This window comes from Leucoraja erinacea, chromosome 7 (genome assembly GCF_028641065.1).
Source record: "Leucoraja erinacea ecotype New England chromosome 7, Leri_hhj_1, whole genome shotgun sequence".
Lineage (NCBI taxonomy): Eukaryota > Metazoa > Chordata > Chondrichthyes > Rajiformes > Rajidae > Leucoraja > Leucoraja erinaceus.
The window spans coordinates 1,490,540-1,507,901 of NC_073383.1; the positions used below are offsets into that span (position 1 = coordinate 1,490,540).

Sequence of the window (17,362 nt, forward strand, 5' to 3'; positions counted from 1 at the left end):
GGGGGAGGGCCGGAGAGAGAGGAGATATAAGGGTTACTTGAAGTTGGAGAAGTCAATGTTCATACCGCTGGGGTGTAAGCTGCCCAAGTGAAATATGAGGTGCTGTTCCTCCAATTTGTACTGGGCCTCACTCTGACAGTGGAGGAGGCCCAGGACAGAAAGGCCAGTGTGTGGGAAAGGTGGGGGGGGGGGGGGGGGGGGGGGGGGGGGGGGGGTTAAAGTGTCGAGCAACTGGGGAGGTCAGGTTTGTCCATGCGGACTGAGCGGACACTGTTTTCCTCCCAGCCCCTTCAGCATCAAGAGTCTTGCTTTAAGTCTAACTGGTTGGGGAGAACATTAGCATCTGGTTCGGGAATTGCTCTGCCAAGGACAAGAAGGCTCTGCAGAGAGTAGTGCGTTCGGCCGAACGCACTATGGGAACTTCACTCGCCCCCCTGCAGGAACTATACAACAGGGGGTGCAACTCCAGAGCAAACAAAATCATGAGAGACCTCTTCCACCCCTGCAACGGACTGTTCCAGCCGCTACGGTCAGGCAAATGCCTCCGTTGCCATGCAGTGAGAACGGAGAGGTTGAGAAGGAGTTTCTTCCCAGAGGCAATTCGGACTGTAAACGCCTTTCTCACCAGGGGCTAACTATACAGAACGTTTTTCCTTCAATTATTTATTATGTAAAAGAATATGTGTGTTATGATTGTGTTTATAATTTGTTTGGTTGTTTTGTTGTTTGTCTTTTGCACAAAAGTCCGCGAGCATTGCCACTTTCATTTCACTGCACATCTCGTATGTGTATGTGACAAATAAACTTGACTTGACTTGACTTGGGATACCTTGTTGGTTGCTGTGTTCGCTGCGATCCGATGCTGCCATCAGATCACAGTGGCACTGATTTTTAGCATCCAGAATACAAGGGAAATTCTAACCAACGATTGACACAAAATGCTGGAGTAACTCAGAGGGTCAGGCAGCATCTCTGGAGAGAAGGAATAGGTGATGTTTCGGGTCGAGAATCTAACCAGCGAATCCTTCTAAATCTGACCCACTCTCTGGTAGATAGACACAAAAAGCTGGAGTAACTCTTCTTCAGACTGGTCTTGACCCAGAACGTCACCTATTCCTTTTCTCCAGAGATGCTGTCTGACCCGCTAAGTTACTCCAGCTTTTTGTGTCTGTCTTTGGTTTAATCCAGCATCTGCAGTTCCTGCCAGCACACCATGCTGGTAGTCTTAGAGCTCCATCTGGTGGCAGCTGTGAAAATAGCAGATCAAGGGAACACATTGTTGCAGACTTCCCAGAACAGATACAGACAGTTTCACTTTATCCAATCAGTCAGTCTTTTGCTTTGAAGTCCTCTGACTTTATTGACTACTGTTTGCTGCCAGTAGTAGGCATGAGCGACATGAGTTGGTTGACGAAAATGAATACATTTTTAATTGGTTGGTGTAGGAAGGAACTGCAGAAGCTGGTTTACACCGAAGATAGACACAAAATGCTGGAGTAACTCAGCGGGACAGTCAGCATCTCTGGAGAGAAGGAATGGGTGACGTTTCAGGTCTGAAGAAGGATCTCGACTCGAAACGTCACCCATTCCTTCTCTCCAAAGATGTTGCCTGTCCCGCTGGGTTACTGACGAATGGGCATCTTGGCCAGGCCCAGGAGTAAACCGACAGGAAAATCGCCCCCCACCCCCCCCGGATTGGCACTCCCTACTCCCTGCCTTGTGTCCAAACACCAGGATCGTGGGACTAAAATGCAACCAGAACTTGAGGAGCAACCCCTCCAGATATTCACACAGCGGCAGCAACCTCACACACTTCATATAAACATGGAACATGGTCTCTACCTCGTCGCAGAAAATACAGCTGGCCGACGAGCCCATGAACCGGCCTTGTGCAACACTTTCCACCCCTCTCTCTGTCTCTGTCCCTCTCTCCCTCTCCCCTCTCCCTCTCCCTCTCCCTCTCTCCCTCTCCCTCTCTCCCTCTCCCTCTCCCTCTCCCTCTCCCTCTCCCTCTCTCTCCCTCTCCCTCTCTCGCTCTCTCCCTCTCCCTCTATGGCAGCTTTGGCCAGGCCCTCGGATAGATGAACTGAGGCCCAGGCCAATTTCAATTTTAGAGGCCCCCAAATCAAGATCTGTTTGAAACAGAAAGGCATGAGGCACTCGTTGCCCTCACCTCTGATAGGACCTGCATTTGGCAACCTCTCCTTCTGCTGCGGTTACCATTAGCAACGTCCCATTTGTGATGTAATTGTCGTCTCGGCAGCTTGAGATTGGTGCATTGTGAGTGGCATTGTGACATCATCAGTGGAAACTCCTGGAAAAAGGGTGCGTGTGAGAACCGTTTTTTGCCTTTTTTTAAAACTTGAATCATCGATAAGTTGTGAAATATAGGATGAAATCTTAAGTGAACCTGATGACGGAGTGGAGGGCGAAAAAATTGTCAGAATATGTAAAAATGTAAGCGCTAGGGTGTAGCGTTTTGAGGAATATACAAAGAATACACACACACACACACAAACATACAACACACATTCAAGATGAATCTTTTATAGGTATACTAGACCAAGTGCAGACCCGTTGGGTCTGTTCCCCCAATGTACGGTTGTGGGGGGGGGGGGGGGGGGGGCGGCATGCAGTGTCACACACACTAACCACCCCCACAAACACTAACTATCCCCCCCCCCCCGCACACATGCTAACTACCCCCCTTTATATTTTATTAATATTAATAATTTGCTCCTTTTACACTATAACCGTCATATCTACTGACACATAGCCCCCAACAGGCGCTTCTAGGGGGGTGGGGGTTAGAGAGTGAGGGCAGAGAGAGAAGGGGCAGAGACAGAGAGAGAGGGGCAGAGACAGAGAGAGGGGCAAGAGACAGAGGGAGAGGAGGGTGGAGGTAGAGAGAGAGAGATGGGGGAGAGAGAGAGAAAGGCGGGGGAGGGAGAGAGGTAGAGGTGGGGGAGTGAGAGAGAGAGAGGAAGGGAGAGTGGGAGAGAGAGAGGAGGGGAGAGAGAGAGAAAGGGGGGAGAGAGAGAGAGGGGGGGGAGGTCCGCAAGGTTTTTTCAAAGCTCGCTTGCCCACTCGCAAAGCTTTTTCAAAGGACTTGCAGGGCTGTGACCTGCTGTTATCTCCCGATCTGCAGAACGCTCATTCTTTCTGCGTGTTTTGAAGAAAGGGGAGGGAGGGGGAGTGGTAACATACCTTGCGGAAAACTGCGCATGCGCATTGACATTAATCCAGCGGGGGGGGGGGGGGGGGGGGGGGGGGGGGGGGAGGGCACAGGGCACGAGGAAAGGCAATGTGAGGTCAGCAGCTGGGCAACCTTAATGTTTAAAAAAAATGTCAGTTTGGTTATAAATGTTAGAGATATCTCGAGAAATAATGGACCAAATTTATTGGGGATTGGATTTTTGAAATCACAAGGAAAATCTCTACTGAAATATGTAAAAATGTCCCCGTTGTCCCTATTGTGTATGGGATAGGGTTAGTGTGTGATGATCACAAGAGGAAAAAGGACTATTCAAAATAAAATTTGAGACGTTGGAAATAACGTAAAGTTTGATCTTTCAAGAAAGTCAACTCTGTTAAATTGTTCCCATGGCTACCAACAAAAACAAAAAGAAACGCACAGAACTTCAAAGGGGCTCATGTTTTCCAGCACAGCAGATCTGATAAATAGCATCAGAAATAAAATAGTTACCGACAGCAGAAACTTCTAAGAGCAAGAGGTTCTAATTGATAGAGATTTTGTGCTTTACAATATAATATTAGTAAAATGATTGTATAAGTATTGTATTGTATTCCAATTTATTGTCATTGTCTCAATTAGAGACAACGAAATGAATTTCCCTTTACAGTCAGTATCATAAAAATAAATAAATAATAAATAATAAAACATATTAAAAATAAAATAGAATTTAAAAAAAAAGCACAAACACAGAAAGTCCACGACACAACACAACACAGTGGCACCAAGGTGAGGAAGGCACCATTGTCCAGCCAGCCTCCCCTCCGATCTTCCCAGATGTTCACCCGTGGTCGGGGCCTTCCGAGCACCCGCAGTCGCCACCCCGGTGGCCCGATGCTCAGGCCCTCTCGCCGGGCTGATGGAACGCCGACGCCGAACCCTGATGGTGAAAATCCTCCTCAGCGGCCCGGATCCCAGATCAGCCGCCTCCCACCGGAGTCCGCAGCTCCCGAGTCCGCAGGCCGAGCCAGGCAGAGTCGCAGGACCCCACGATGTTTGTCAGCGCCGCTCGCGTTGGGAGCTCCGCGAACCACAGCTCCATGATGTCGGTGCAGCAGGTCCAGCACACCGGGCTCCAGACGGCGATCCCCGGTAAGGTATCGCCAGCCCCGCGATGTATCAGCGCTGTCCCGCCGCTGCTGGAGCTCTGGTCGATCCCGGCAGGAAAGGCCGCGCCAATCCAGTAGGTAGGCCGCTGGGGGGGGGGGGGGGGGGGGCGAGGACGCGACTCGAATAATAGTCGCGTCCTCTCCAGGAAGCGACTGAAGGACGGTATCCCCCTTACCGTACCCTCTTCCCCCACATTAAGACATTAAAAAAACATTAAAAACACACTTCAACATAACAAAAAAAACAAAAAAACAAAAAGATACCGGGCTGAAGGTGGAGGCAGCTGGCACCAGCGCCACCGGAAATAATGGTATTAATACATGTAATGTTTAAAATTCCAATCAATAGCTTCTTTAAGTGGTGTGTCAAGTCAGATTGGGAACTGGGATTGGCTGTAACTTCTACAGTAACTTGCTGTAATTATTGTCTTTCTTCACAGCATGGTATTCTCATGTTGATTGCACCGGCACCTTACTGCAATCAGATTTACGACTCATCTTCATTTATTTTCTACATGGCAGGTGTGCATTTAATAAGGTTGTATGCATAAAGATAAGATTGATTTTTCCATCTGAATATATTTACAAGTGGATAGGGCAAAGATATTTGAAACCAACATCTTTTAATAGTTGATAGATACAACATGCTGGAGTAACTCAGCGGGTCAGGCAGCATCTCTGGATAGAAGAGATGGGCGATGTTTCGGGTCGATACCCTTCTTCAGATCCTCTCAACCCGAAACGTCACCCATTCCTTCTCTCGAGAGATGCTGCCTGTCTCGCTGGGTTACTCCAGCGTTTGTGTTTATCTTCAGTGTCAACCAGCATCTGCAGTTCCTTCCTACTCTTTTAGTAGTTGGATGTGACATCGAAAGGAAAACATCTTTAAACATCTGTAGAAATTCTAAATAAAAATTTGAAAGCAAAGGTTATTGAAAATGAATTATTACTTTTGCCCCAGCAGTGGTCGGAGGCTTTTACAGAGGAGTTGGCATGGAGCAGCTAATATAACCATATAACACATAGCAATTACACCACAGAAACAGGCCAACCCGGCCCTTCTAGTCCGTGCCGAACACTTATTCTCCCCTAGTCCCATCTACCTGCACTCAGACCATAACCCTCCATTCCTTTCCCGTCCATATACCTATCCAATTTATTTTTAAATGATAAAATCGAACCTGTCTCCACCACTTCCACTGGAAGCTCATTCCACACAGCTACCACTCTCTGAGTAAAGACGTTCCCCCTCATGTTACCCCTAAACATCTGTCCCTTAATTCTCAAGTCATGTCCTCTTGTTTTAATCTTCCCTACTCTCAATGGAAAAGCTTGTCCACATCAACTCTGTCTATCCCTCTCATCATTTTAAAGACCTCTATCAAGTCCCCCCTTAACCTTCTGCGCTCCAAAGAATAAAGACCTAACTTGTTCAACCTATCTCTGTAACTTAGTTGCTGAAACCCAGGCAACATTCTAGTAAATCTCCTCTGTACTCTCTCTATTTTGTTGACATGCTTCCTTTAAATAGGCGACCAAAATTGTACACCATACTCCAGAATTGGCCTCACCAATGCCTTGTACAATTTTAACATTACATCACAACTTCTATACTCAATGCTCTGCTTTATAAAGGCCAGCACACCAAAAGCTTTCTTTACCACCCTATCTACATGAGATTCCACCTTCAGGGAACTGTGCACAGTTATTCCTAGATCCCTCTGTTCAACTGCATTCCTCAATTCACTACCATTTACCATGTACGTCCTATTTTGATTTGTCCTGCCAAGATGTAGCACCTCACACTTATCAGCATTAAACCCCATCTGCCATCTTTCAGCCCACTCTTCCAAATGGCCTAAATCTCTCTGTAGACTTTGAAAATCTACTTCATTATCCACAACCCCGCCAATCTTAGTATCATCTGCATACTTACTAATCCAATTTACCACACCATCATCCAGATCATTGATTTACATGACAAACAACAGTGGACCCAACACAGATCCCTGTGGCACCCCCACTAGTCACTGGCCTCCAACCTGATAAACAACCATCCACCATTACTCTCTGGCATCTCCCATTCAGCCACTATTGAATCCATCTTGCTACTCCTGCATTTATACCCAACAATTGAACCTTCTTAACCAACCTTCCATGAGGAACCTTGTCAAAGGCCTTACTGAAGTCCATATAGACAACATCCACTGCTTTACCCTCATCAATTTCCGGAGTAACCTCTTCAAAAAATCAAGAAGATTAGTCAAACATGACCTTCCAGGCACAAATCCATGTTGACTGTTCCTAATCAGACCCTGTTTATCCAGATGCTTATATATATATTATCTCTAAGTATCCTTTCCATTAATGTGCCCACCACTGACGTCAAACTAACAGGTCTATAATTGCTAGGTTTACACTTAGACCCCTTTTTAAACAATGGAACAACATGCGCAGTACGCCAATCCTCCAGCACTATTCCCGTTTCTAATGACAATTGAAATATTTCTGTCATAGTCCCTGCTATTTCTATACTAACTTCCCTCAATGTCCTTGGGAATATCCTGTCCGGACCTGGAGACTTATCCACTTTTATATTTTTCAAAAGTGTCAGTACTTCCTCTTCTTTGAAACTCATAGTTTCCATAGCTACTCTACTTGTTTCCCTTACCTCACATAATTCAATATCCTTCTCCTTGGTGAATACCGAAGAAAAGAAATTGTTCAATATCTCCCCCATCTCTTTTGGCTCTGCAGACAGCTGTGCACTCTGACTCTCTAATGGACCAATTTTATCCCTCGTTATCCTTTTGCTATTAATATAGCTGTAGAAACCCTTTGGATTTACTTTCACCTTACTTACCAAAGCAACCTCATATCTTCTTTTAGTTTTTCTAATTTCTTTCTTAAGATTCTTTTTACATTCTTTATACTCCTCAAGCACCTCATTTACTCCATGCTGCCTATAATTATTGTAAATCGCTCTCTTTTTCCGAACCAAGTGTCTAATTTCCCATGAAAACCATTGCTCTTTCCAATTTTTACTATTTCCTTTCAACCGAACAGGGACATAAAGATTCTGTACTCTTAAAATGTCATCATTAAATGTTCTCCATTTCTCCTCCACATCCTTCTCATCAAACAAAATGTTCCAATTCACTCCTTTTAAATCCTTTCGCATCTCCTCAAAGTTAGCCTTTCTCCAATCAAAAATCTCAACCCTTGGTCCAGTTCTGACCTTCTCCATAATTATATTATATTGTGATCACTGGTCCCAAACTGTTCCCCAATGCATACCTCCGCCACCTGACATGTCTCATTTCCTAACAGGAGGTCCAGCACTGCCCCTTCTCTAGTAGGTACCTCTATGTATTGCTGCAAAAAACTATCCTGCACACATTTTATAAACTCCAAACCATCCAGCCCATTTACAGAATGTGTTTCCCAGTCTATGTGTGGAAAATTGAAATCTCCCACAATCACTACCTTGTGCTTACTACTAATATCTGCGATCTCCTTACATATTTGCACTTCCAGTTCTCGCTCCCCATTTGGCGGTCTATAATACACCCCTATAAGTGTTGCTACCCCTTTCCCATTTCTCAGTTCCACCCAAATAGCCTCCCTAGACGAGCCCTCTAATCTATCCTGCCCAAGCACTGCTGTAATATCCTCCCTGACTAGCAATGCAACACCTCCACCTCTTGCCCCTCCAATTCTATCACACCTGAAGCAACGAAATCCTGGAATATTTAGTTTCCAATCACAGCCCTCCTGCAACCATGTTTCACTGATCGCCACAACATCATACTTCCAGGTGTCAATCCAGGCTCTAAGTTCATCCACTTTTCTTACAATGCTCCTAGCATTAAAATACACACATTTAAGAAACCCACCCCCTCATATTCTCTGTTTATTGTCTTTTTCTTCTTTCTCCCCTACATTTTGGGTCAGAGTGCTACCCTTCTCTGCCTCCTGCCTCACACACTGACTGCTAGCTTTCCCTATTTGAGTCCCTCCCCACAACCATTCTAGTTTAAAGTTTCCTCAGTAGCCTTTGCAAATCTCCCCGCCAGGATATTGGTCCCTCTCAGGTTCAAGTGCAACCCATCCTTTCTGTACAGGTCGCACCTTCTACAAAATAGGTCCCAATGATCCAGAAACTTGAATCCATACCCACTGCACCAGTCCCTCGTCCACGCATTTATTCTCCACCTCGCTCCGTTCCTACTCTCACCGTCACGTGGCACAGGCAGTATTCCCAAGATTGTTACCTTTGCGGTCCTTCTCTTTGACCCTCATCCTAACTCCCTAAATTCTTCTTTCAGGACCCCTTCTCTTTTTCTGCCTATGTCGTTGGTACCTATATGTACCATGACCTCGGGCTCCTCTCCCTCCCATTTCAGGATATCTTGGATACGTTCAGACACATCCCAGACCCTTGGCACCAGGGAGGCAAACTACCATCCGGGTCTCCTGTCTGCGTCCACAGAATCGCCTATCCGACCCCCTGACTATAGAGTCCTCTATTACTTTTGTCCTCCTCTTCTTTTCCTTACCCTTCTGAGCAACAGGGCCGGTCTCTGTACCGGAGGCCCGGCCGCTGTTGCTACCCCCAGGTATGCTGTCCCCCCCCCAACAGTACTCAAACAGGAGTACTTATTGTCACGTTGTACAGCCACCGGGGTACTCTCTAGTAATATACCTCTGCAACTTCTTGTTTTTCACTGCCATCAGTGCAAGCAGTCCACAGGGCAAGCCGATATGGTCAGTGCGATGCTACTGTCTAAATATCAGTGTGCATATTTTAATTTGGGTTCTTGTCATCAATCTCAATGTTGTTCCCAATGCTGCTGGAACTTTACATCTGCCCAAAGGTTACAGGAAATTGAAAGTAAAAACACACAATATACCAATTTCACTTCTTGTGGCAGTAAGTCAACTCACCTCCAGACCTAACGTCCAAGGTGCGAGATATACTCAAATCATGCCGGAATACTAGTCACCATTAGAATCCTTGTGCATATATTGGGTATAACTGCTTTACACAAAACATTTAACTAAATGCTGGTAACAGCGTAACTGAAGTACAGCACTTACAACAGAACATGGTGATAGGTTTTAGCAACATATAGTATCCATGAGCCCTCGATCATTCGAAGCAAGGATTGTGGTTGTTCATCGAACTTCCCTGCACTCCACAGATGAATACAGGTTTGTAGGTCAATTGTCTTGGTATAAGTGTAAAAATTGTCCCTATGGTGATGTTAATGTGCGGGGATCGCTGGTTGGTGTGGACTCAGGGGCTGAAGGGCCTGTTTCCGCGCTGTATCTCTAAAACTAAAACTGACTCCATATTAAACAGCTGAAGTGCAACATAAAAACATGTCAATTAAATAAAACCAACGCAAGCTTAAAATACAGAGGTCAGCCGGAGTAAGAAGGGAAGAAAGTGAGAGCCAGTGCTATCTCACTATTTTCAGTGGACTATTGGTGCAATAGCAGTTCACCGAAGTCAATGATATGAGGCCACCACCATGTAGATCATGGCCAGTCATTCCAATGGCTTTGTTCTGAGGATAGTAATACAAGGACAATGTGCATGGCTTTCCACAAATGCCGAAGATTTTCATAACATGTTCAGTAGAAAGGCTTATCAGATCATTTGCAAAATCTCCCTTTCTTCAAAGAAAGGTTTAAGTGCAGGAAACTAACTTTTGAAATGATCAAAACTCCCTTTGATCGTTCAATAGCAGAGCTTGTGAGTTGATGCATAGAAATCGTAACAGGATTCAATAGTAGCAACATCAGCATTATATTACAATTATTTCAGTTTAAAATCCTCCTGATCATTGACATCTCTTTTTTTCCTCTGTTTCAGGGGAGGCAATTGTTGGTCATATTTTGATTATGTTTCATGTAAGGCAAAAAAAAAAAGTCTTGGTTAATTGAAACACTATGAAACTAGCAAAGTTAGTAACTAGATTGACACAAAGTGCTGGAGTTAAGGGTCTGTCCCACCAGCATGCGATTGCATGCGTCTAACGCGACCAAACGTGGTGGCTTGAGGCGTACGGCCTCGCGGGGCTGGTCCCACTTCCAACCGCCAGGCCGGTCCCACTTCCAACCGCGGAGCCGTCTGGAGTTATGCGAAGCTGGTCCCGACATCATACTCAGCAATCAGCTGGGCAGGAGGCGGGCCGACTGAATTTGGACGTCGCACAGCGTCGGGCGGTTACATCATCATGCAACGGCACACCAGGCGGTGACGTCATTGCATAACGCCACGTGCTAGGCATACGCCATCAAGACACTGCGTATGGCGTCAAGACGCCTCGTACGGCGTCGAGACGCTGCATACGCCCGTCAAGGCGCAGCGTACGGCCTCAATGAGGCTGCGGGCCGACAGGCCGTTGCCGCGCATAATTTTTGGACAGTGTCAGTTTTTCGGAACCCCGTGCGATGTCGGGTCCAGCCTCGCACAACTCCATACGGATCCGGCAATCAAAATGGGACCGGCCCCGTGGGGCCGTACGGCTCAAGCGACCACGTTAGGTCGCGCTAGCCGCATGCAGTCGCATGCTGGTGGGACAAGCCCTTAACTCAGCGGGACAGGCAGCATCTCTGGAGAGAAGGAATGGGTGATGTTTCGGGTCAAGACTTTGTCTGTAGTCCTCCTCTTCTTCGTGTCAACCAGAGTAAATACCAACACTCTTTAAAACCTTTCCATTCTGCCATACTGTAATGATTCAATGGAGAATTATAATCCAAGTGTTATTTTCCAATGTTATAAACCCAACTGCCTCGTTTATTTCCTAAACCCATGGGGGTCACTTTATCCCAAAATTCTTCCATCATCAAAATTAGCTTATATTTAAAATCTTTCTTTATTACTCAATGCTTACATTAATTGCTGTTAATTTTATCTCCTTGAATGTTCTGAATTAGTGTTTGACTGTAAAATAAATCATTGTACGACAGCTAAAATTGTATTTAGGAAGTTGTTTTTTGGCAGCATAAATGTAAATGATGAGGTTATTCTATCAATATGAAGTTAATAGACTTCAAGGGATTCGTAAAATCAGGGCACTGAAGCATAGTTTCATGCTTAAATCAACATGCTCCTGAATAATTGTCATAATAGATTTAGAGGACAGATTTCAAAACATTCACAGCAGTTATTTGATGAAATGCTTTCGAAGAGAATATGGAGTTTATAGCAGTGAGTTTACGAGCCTCAGTTTTAAAATAGAGCAGAATTTATCATTAAACTGTCATTTGACGTCTTGTTTCTATTTAAGTATTCGTATTAGCTTATTCTTGCCAAACATGTCTGGAACAGTGCAATTCGTCGTTTCTGAATAGTTCCAGCCAGCAGACTGGAGAAAAGACGATTCATAAATCTTCACAAATCCAGAATTATTTGGACATTTCATGATCTGATTTCATAAGGTCATTTTGAATGGCCAGTAAAAGATTGTAATCCGTGCAAATACAAATATCACCAAGGGGAAACCAAAATGTTACAGCTCTTAATTCAAATTACCCAAATAAGTAATGATGAGAGTGTTAAAGGTAGAAAAATATTATTTTTTAAATAAAATGTTGGACTATTTCACCTAGTCTAACAATCTAACGCTCTAACAATCTTCCCAGACAGCACCAATATTTATCAGCCCAGGCAAGGTCTATCTTCCAACAATCATTCCAGGCAATGTCTATGTTCTGACAGACCCAAAACGCTGGAGTAACTCAGCGGGCCAGACAGCATCTCTGGGGAGAAGGAATGGGTGACGTTTCGGGTCGAGACCCTTCTTCAGACTGTCAGAGGGAGGTGGGGATACAGAGATAAGGAAGTGTAAGGTGTGAATACAAGATAAAGGGGGTGGAGATCAAGGGAAATGTAGAATAGATTATTGATAGCTAGGAGAATGTAACAACAAAGCAAAGAAAGATAAAATATAAACGAGGACAGTCAGACTAGTTGGAGAACTGGGAAAGGTGAGTGATGGAGAGACAGGGAAGGCATGGATTACTTGAAGTTAGAGAAATTGATATTCATACCTCTGGGGTGTAAGCTGTCCCAGCGAAATATGAGGTGCCATTCCTCCAATTTGCGCTGACAATGGAGGAGGCCCCGGACAGAAAGGTCAGTGTGGGAATGGGAGGGGGAGTTAAAGTGTTTAGCAACCGGGAGATCAGGTAGGTTAATGCGGATTGTTCTGACAATCAACCCAGGCAAGGTCAATGTTCTGACAATCATCGGGGACAAGGTCTATGCTCTAACATTCCTCCCAGGGAAGGTCACTGCCCAAAAAATGCTCTCGGACACCTTTCTGTTTACAATGGCAAATTCACAAATTTCTCAAAAGTGAATGAATTCAGACTGGATTCGCAAAAGAGAATTTTAAGTATTTAAATTCAATTATTGCATGGTCTAATGGAAATGTTTAAGCACTGTAATGTAATGTGATTGTGTTAATCTGACAATTTCAAGCGTATATCACTCTTTCCCCAATATTTTGTTTCCAATGCTCCAATTAATCTTTGCTGAACTATAAATGAGTGCTGTGAGTGAAAATACCGGCTGTTGTTTCAATGAAACATGCATAATAATTTAGGCTCTGGCAGACCCATGAACAGTGGGTCCAGCAATAGTCCAGCAATAGTTGTAGGAAAAGAGTAAAATGCAATTTCAATGTTCAATATACCTTCCACGTGAGCAGATAAAACTAGCACAAAGATCATATAGAACCCTTTTTCAACATCAATTTTTTTCTTCTATTTTCTTTCTGTAATCAATACTTCTGGATATAGAAGCCCTTTGATAAAACTGGCTACCGTTAAACTGCAAATTGCAGTGAATTGCAAGCCCAGACCATCACACAAACCAACCTCCCTTCTATTGACTCCATTTATACCTCACGCTGCCTTGGCAGGCCAGCAGCGTAATCAAGGACGAGTTGCACCCTGGTCACTCCCTCTCCTACCCTATCCTATCGGACAGGGGGTATAGAAGTGTGAAAACGCACACCTCCAGATTCACGGACAGTTTCTTCCCAGCTGTTGTCAGGCAACTGAATCATCCTACCACAACCAGAGAGCAGTGCTGAACTACTATCTACCTCACTGGTGACCCTCGGACTATCTTTGATTGGACTTTGCTGGCTTTACCTTGCACTAAACGTTATTCCCTTATCATGTATCCATATACAGTGAATGGCTCGATTGTAATCATGCATTGTCTTTCCGCTGGCTGGATAGTTCGCAACAAAAGTACTTAAGTACACGTGTCAATACACTGAACTGAAATTGAAACTGATATGATTGCAACATGGAAAATTACCGATTTTTTCTTTCTGAAATTAAATCACAGTTCACATATTATAGTAGAATTAGGCCATTTGTCCCATCCAGTCTACTCCACCATTCTGCCTCCTAATCCAATTTTCCTGGCGTCTTCCCATAACCCTTGACACCCGTTCTAATCAAGAATTTGTCTAACTCTGCCTTAAAAATATCTGCTGACTTGGCCCCCACAGCCCTCTGTAGCAATGAGTTCCACAGATTAACTACCCTTTGACTAAAAAAGTTCCTCCTCATCTCCTTTCTATAAGATCGCCCTTTAATTCTGAGGCTATGACCTCTAGTCCTGGACTCTCCCACCAGTGGAAACATTCTTTCCACATCCACTCTATCCAGGTCTTTCATTATTCTGTAAGTTTCAATGAGGTCCCCCTTCAACCTTCTAAACTCCAGTGAGTACAGGCCCAGTGCTGTCAAACGCTCATAGTAATAACTGCCCAGCTATCTGATTCTGACAAAAGTTAATGGTTAACTTACATTCCAGTTTATCCTCAGCTGTTCCACGCTCCAACAGCGACAGGTAGCAAACAATATCCTTTAGGTAGACCACTTGTGGCATCTGGGGCTGCAGCATGTGAGCCGGTGCCTTCAGGGGGCTGTGACTCTTCCGAAGTGATAAACTCATCTTCTTATCTAGACTCTTTGTACCTGTTAAATGAAAAGGTAGAATTAACCTTAACTGTTTTATATAGAGTGAGGGGTTGGGAAAAGATTGGGGATTGATAGGATAGATAGTTACTTTGTTTGGTTGTCATACATTGAGCTGGATTATTTTGGCGATCGTGCTTAGCCATTTAAATTGTATTAAGTCTCCGACTCTCCACTGTACTGTTTTGTGCTGTATTAACTTCTAATAAAATTAAAAAAAAAAAAAAAAAAAAAAAAAAAGTCTCCGACTTAGTACATTGTGATGCGTGGAACTTAAGGGCCACTTGGGCGTCATTTGCGAGTCATTTATGTGACATCATTGACGCGTCAGGACGCACGGCGACATTTGTTCCGTTGTAGGTACATACGAAACATAATCATTCTTCACTTCACTTGCAGGATGCCCTGCAGCACCCGCCCTGGTCTCTGCGCACCTTCATCCCACCAGCAGTGAACGTTGGGCCGGGCCAAGCTGGCCATCAGCGAGTCACGGCGCCAGGAGGCTACTGCCTCTTTTCCGGGGTTACGTCCACGCCCGATGGTGTTAGAGAGGGACCACGCGCTGTCCGCGGGCACCCTGGGGGATTTCCGGGCCCGCTGGGCACTGCGGGGGGTTGAATGCATCCTTGACAAGGAGTGTAACATAGTTCTAGAATAGTTTATTTAGTATATTTGCTTGTCGTATTATGGTGGTGGGTTCTGGTTTATTTTATTGTATTGTAAATATTATTTTTAATAATTTAATAATTGTTTTGATTAAAAAAATTGTGAAGATTGATGTCTGGATGATATCGTCATAAATAGGAAAACCGTGACAGCAGAGAGTCACCTGCATTCACTGAATGATCACACATTAATAGTGTCTCATGATCCCTGAATCTATGTTAAGGGTCATTGAACTAAGCTCCCTGAACATGCAATCTCCAGTGAGTAACACAGTAAGACAGTCAGCTCAGAGTAAAACTGAATGAAAGATTCATAATTCTTTGGTTGCAGCTCTTAATAAAGCTACTTTGGAATACAATTTCCATGTAGATTCCCTCACATTTGAGGGTACATAAGCCCCCAAAATGGTCCAGTGTAGTGTGAAGGAAGGAACGGCAGATGCTGGTTTCAACCGAAGATTGACATGACCGAAGATGCTGGAGTAACTGACGAGGGTAAAGCAGTGGATGTTGTCTATATAATAATAATAATAATCTTTATTTATATAGCACTTTTCAACAAAACCAGTATTTGAACCAAAGTGCTTTACAGAGTTTGATTAAATTAATAGAACAGACCAAATGTCAATATATCCATACAAAAACAAAAAAGAGAAAAAAGAAAAAAAGACACAGAACAGTACACTATAGAAATCAACATGAAACGTCCTTTATGGACTTTAGTAAGGCCTTTGACAAGGTTCCTCATGGAAGGTTGGTTAAGAAGGTTCAACTGTTGGGTATAAATGCAGGAGTAGCAAGATGGATTCATCAGTGGCTGAATGGGAGACGCCAGAGGGTAATGGTGGATGGCTGTTTGTCGGGTTGGAGGCAGGTGACTAGGGGGGTGCCTCAGGGATCTGTGTTGGGTCCTTTGTTGTTTGTCATGTACATCAATGATCTGGATGAAGGTGTGGTAAATTGGATTAGTAAGTATGCAGATGATACCAAGATAGGGGGTGTTGTGGATAATGAAGAGGATTTCCAAAGTCTACAGAGTGATTTAGGCCATTTGGAAGAATGGGCTGAAAGATGGCAGATGGAGTTTAATGTTGATAAATGTGAGGTGCTACACCTTGGCAGGACAAATCAAAATAGGACTTACATGGTAAATGGTAGGGAATTGAAGAATGCAGTTGAACAGAGAGATCAGGGAATAACTGTGCATAGTTCCCTGAAGGTGGAATCTCATGTAGATAGGGTGGTAAATAATGCTTTTGGTGTGCTAGCCTTTATAAATCAGAGCATTGAGTATAGAAGTTGGGATGTTATGTTAAAATTGTACAAGGCATTGGTGAGACCAAATCTGGAGTATGGTGTACAATTTTGGTCGCCCAATTATAGGAAGGATGTCAACAAAATGAAGAGTACAGAGAAGATTTACTAGAATGTTGCCTGGGTTTGAACAATTAAGTTACAGAGAAAGGTTGAATAAGTTAGGTCTTTATTCTCTGGAGCGCAGAAGGTTAAGGGGGGACTTGATAGAGGTCTTTAAAATGATGAGAGGGATAGACAGAGTTGGTGGATCAGCTTTTCCCTTTGAGAATAGGGAAGATTCAAACAAGAGGACATGACTTTAGAATTAAGGGACAGAAGTTTAGAGTTAACATGAGGGGGAACTTCTTTACTCAGAGAGTGGTAGAGGCGTGGAATGAGCTTCCAGTGGAAGTGGTGGAGGCAGGTTCGTTGGTATCATTTTTAAAAATAAATTGGATAGGCATATGGATGAGAAGGGAATGGAGGGTTATGGTATGAGTGCAGGCAGGTGGAACTAAGGGAAAATAATTGTTCGGCACGGACTTGTAGGGCCGAGATGGCCTGTTTCCGTGCTGTAATTGTTATATGGTTATACGGTTATAACTCAGCATGACAGGCAGCATCTCTGGAGAGAAGGAATGGAGGACGTTTCGGGTTGAGACCCTTCTTCAGATGCTGCCTGACCCGCTGAGTTACTCCAGCATTCCGTGTCTTGGGTCCAGAGTAGGATCACTTGATTAAACCTCATTGAGGGATCTCTTTGTTGTCAGGACCTGTTTGAGAGAGCTCTCCTTTACACTGTGAAATCTACATTTCATGATATGAAAGTGGCTACTAAAATAAAAAAGGTTCGATTTTATACCAGTGGGAAGGTTATTTGAGTGAAGCTAACTCATGCATTTACTCCAAATACCTGAGACGACAGCAAAATACTTTAGATTCCGGAAATAGAAAAAAATATCTTACACACACAAGGGACAATTTTACATTTATAACCAGGCCAATTAACCTGCAAACCAGTACGT

General features: G+C 44.2%; 1 protein-coding gene across 1 annotated transcript in view; it reads right to left on the bottom strand.

Annotated features, from left to right (window-relative positions):
• The window catches only part of LOC129698566 (diacylglycerol kinase beta-like), a 275,043-nt gene that overhangs the window by 25,920 nt on the left and 231,761 nt on the right, over positions 1-17,362 (bottom strand). Inside the window, exon 7 of the mRNA XM_055637649.1 lies at positions 14,206-14,376. Coding sequence (XP_055493624.1) covers positions 14,206-14,376 — 171 coding nt within the window. The remainder of the gene's footprint in view (positions 1-14,205; positions 14,377-17,362) is intronic.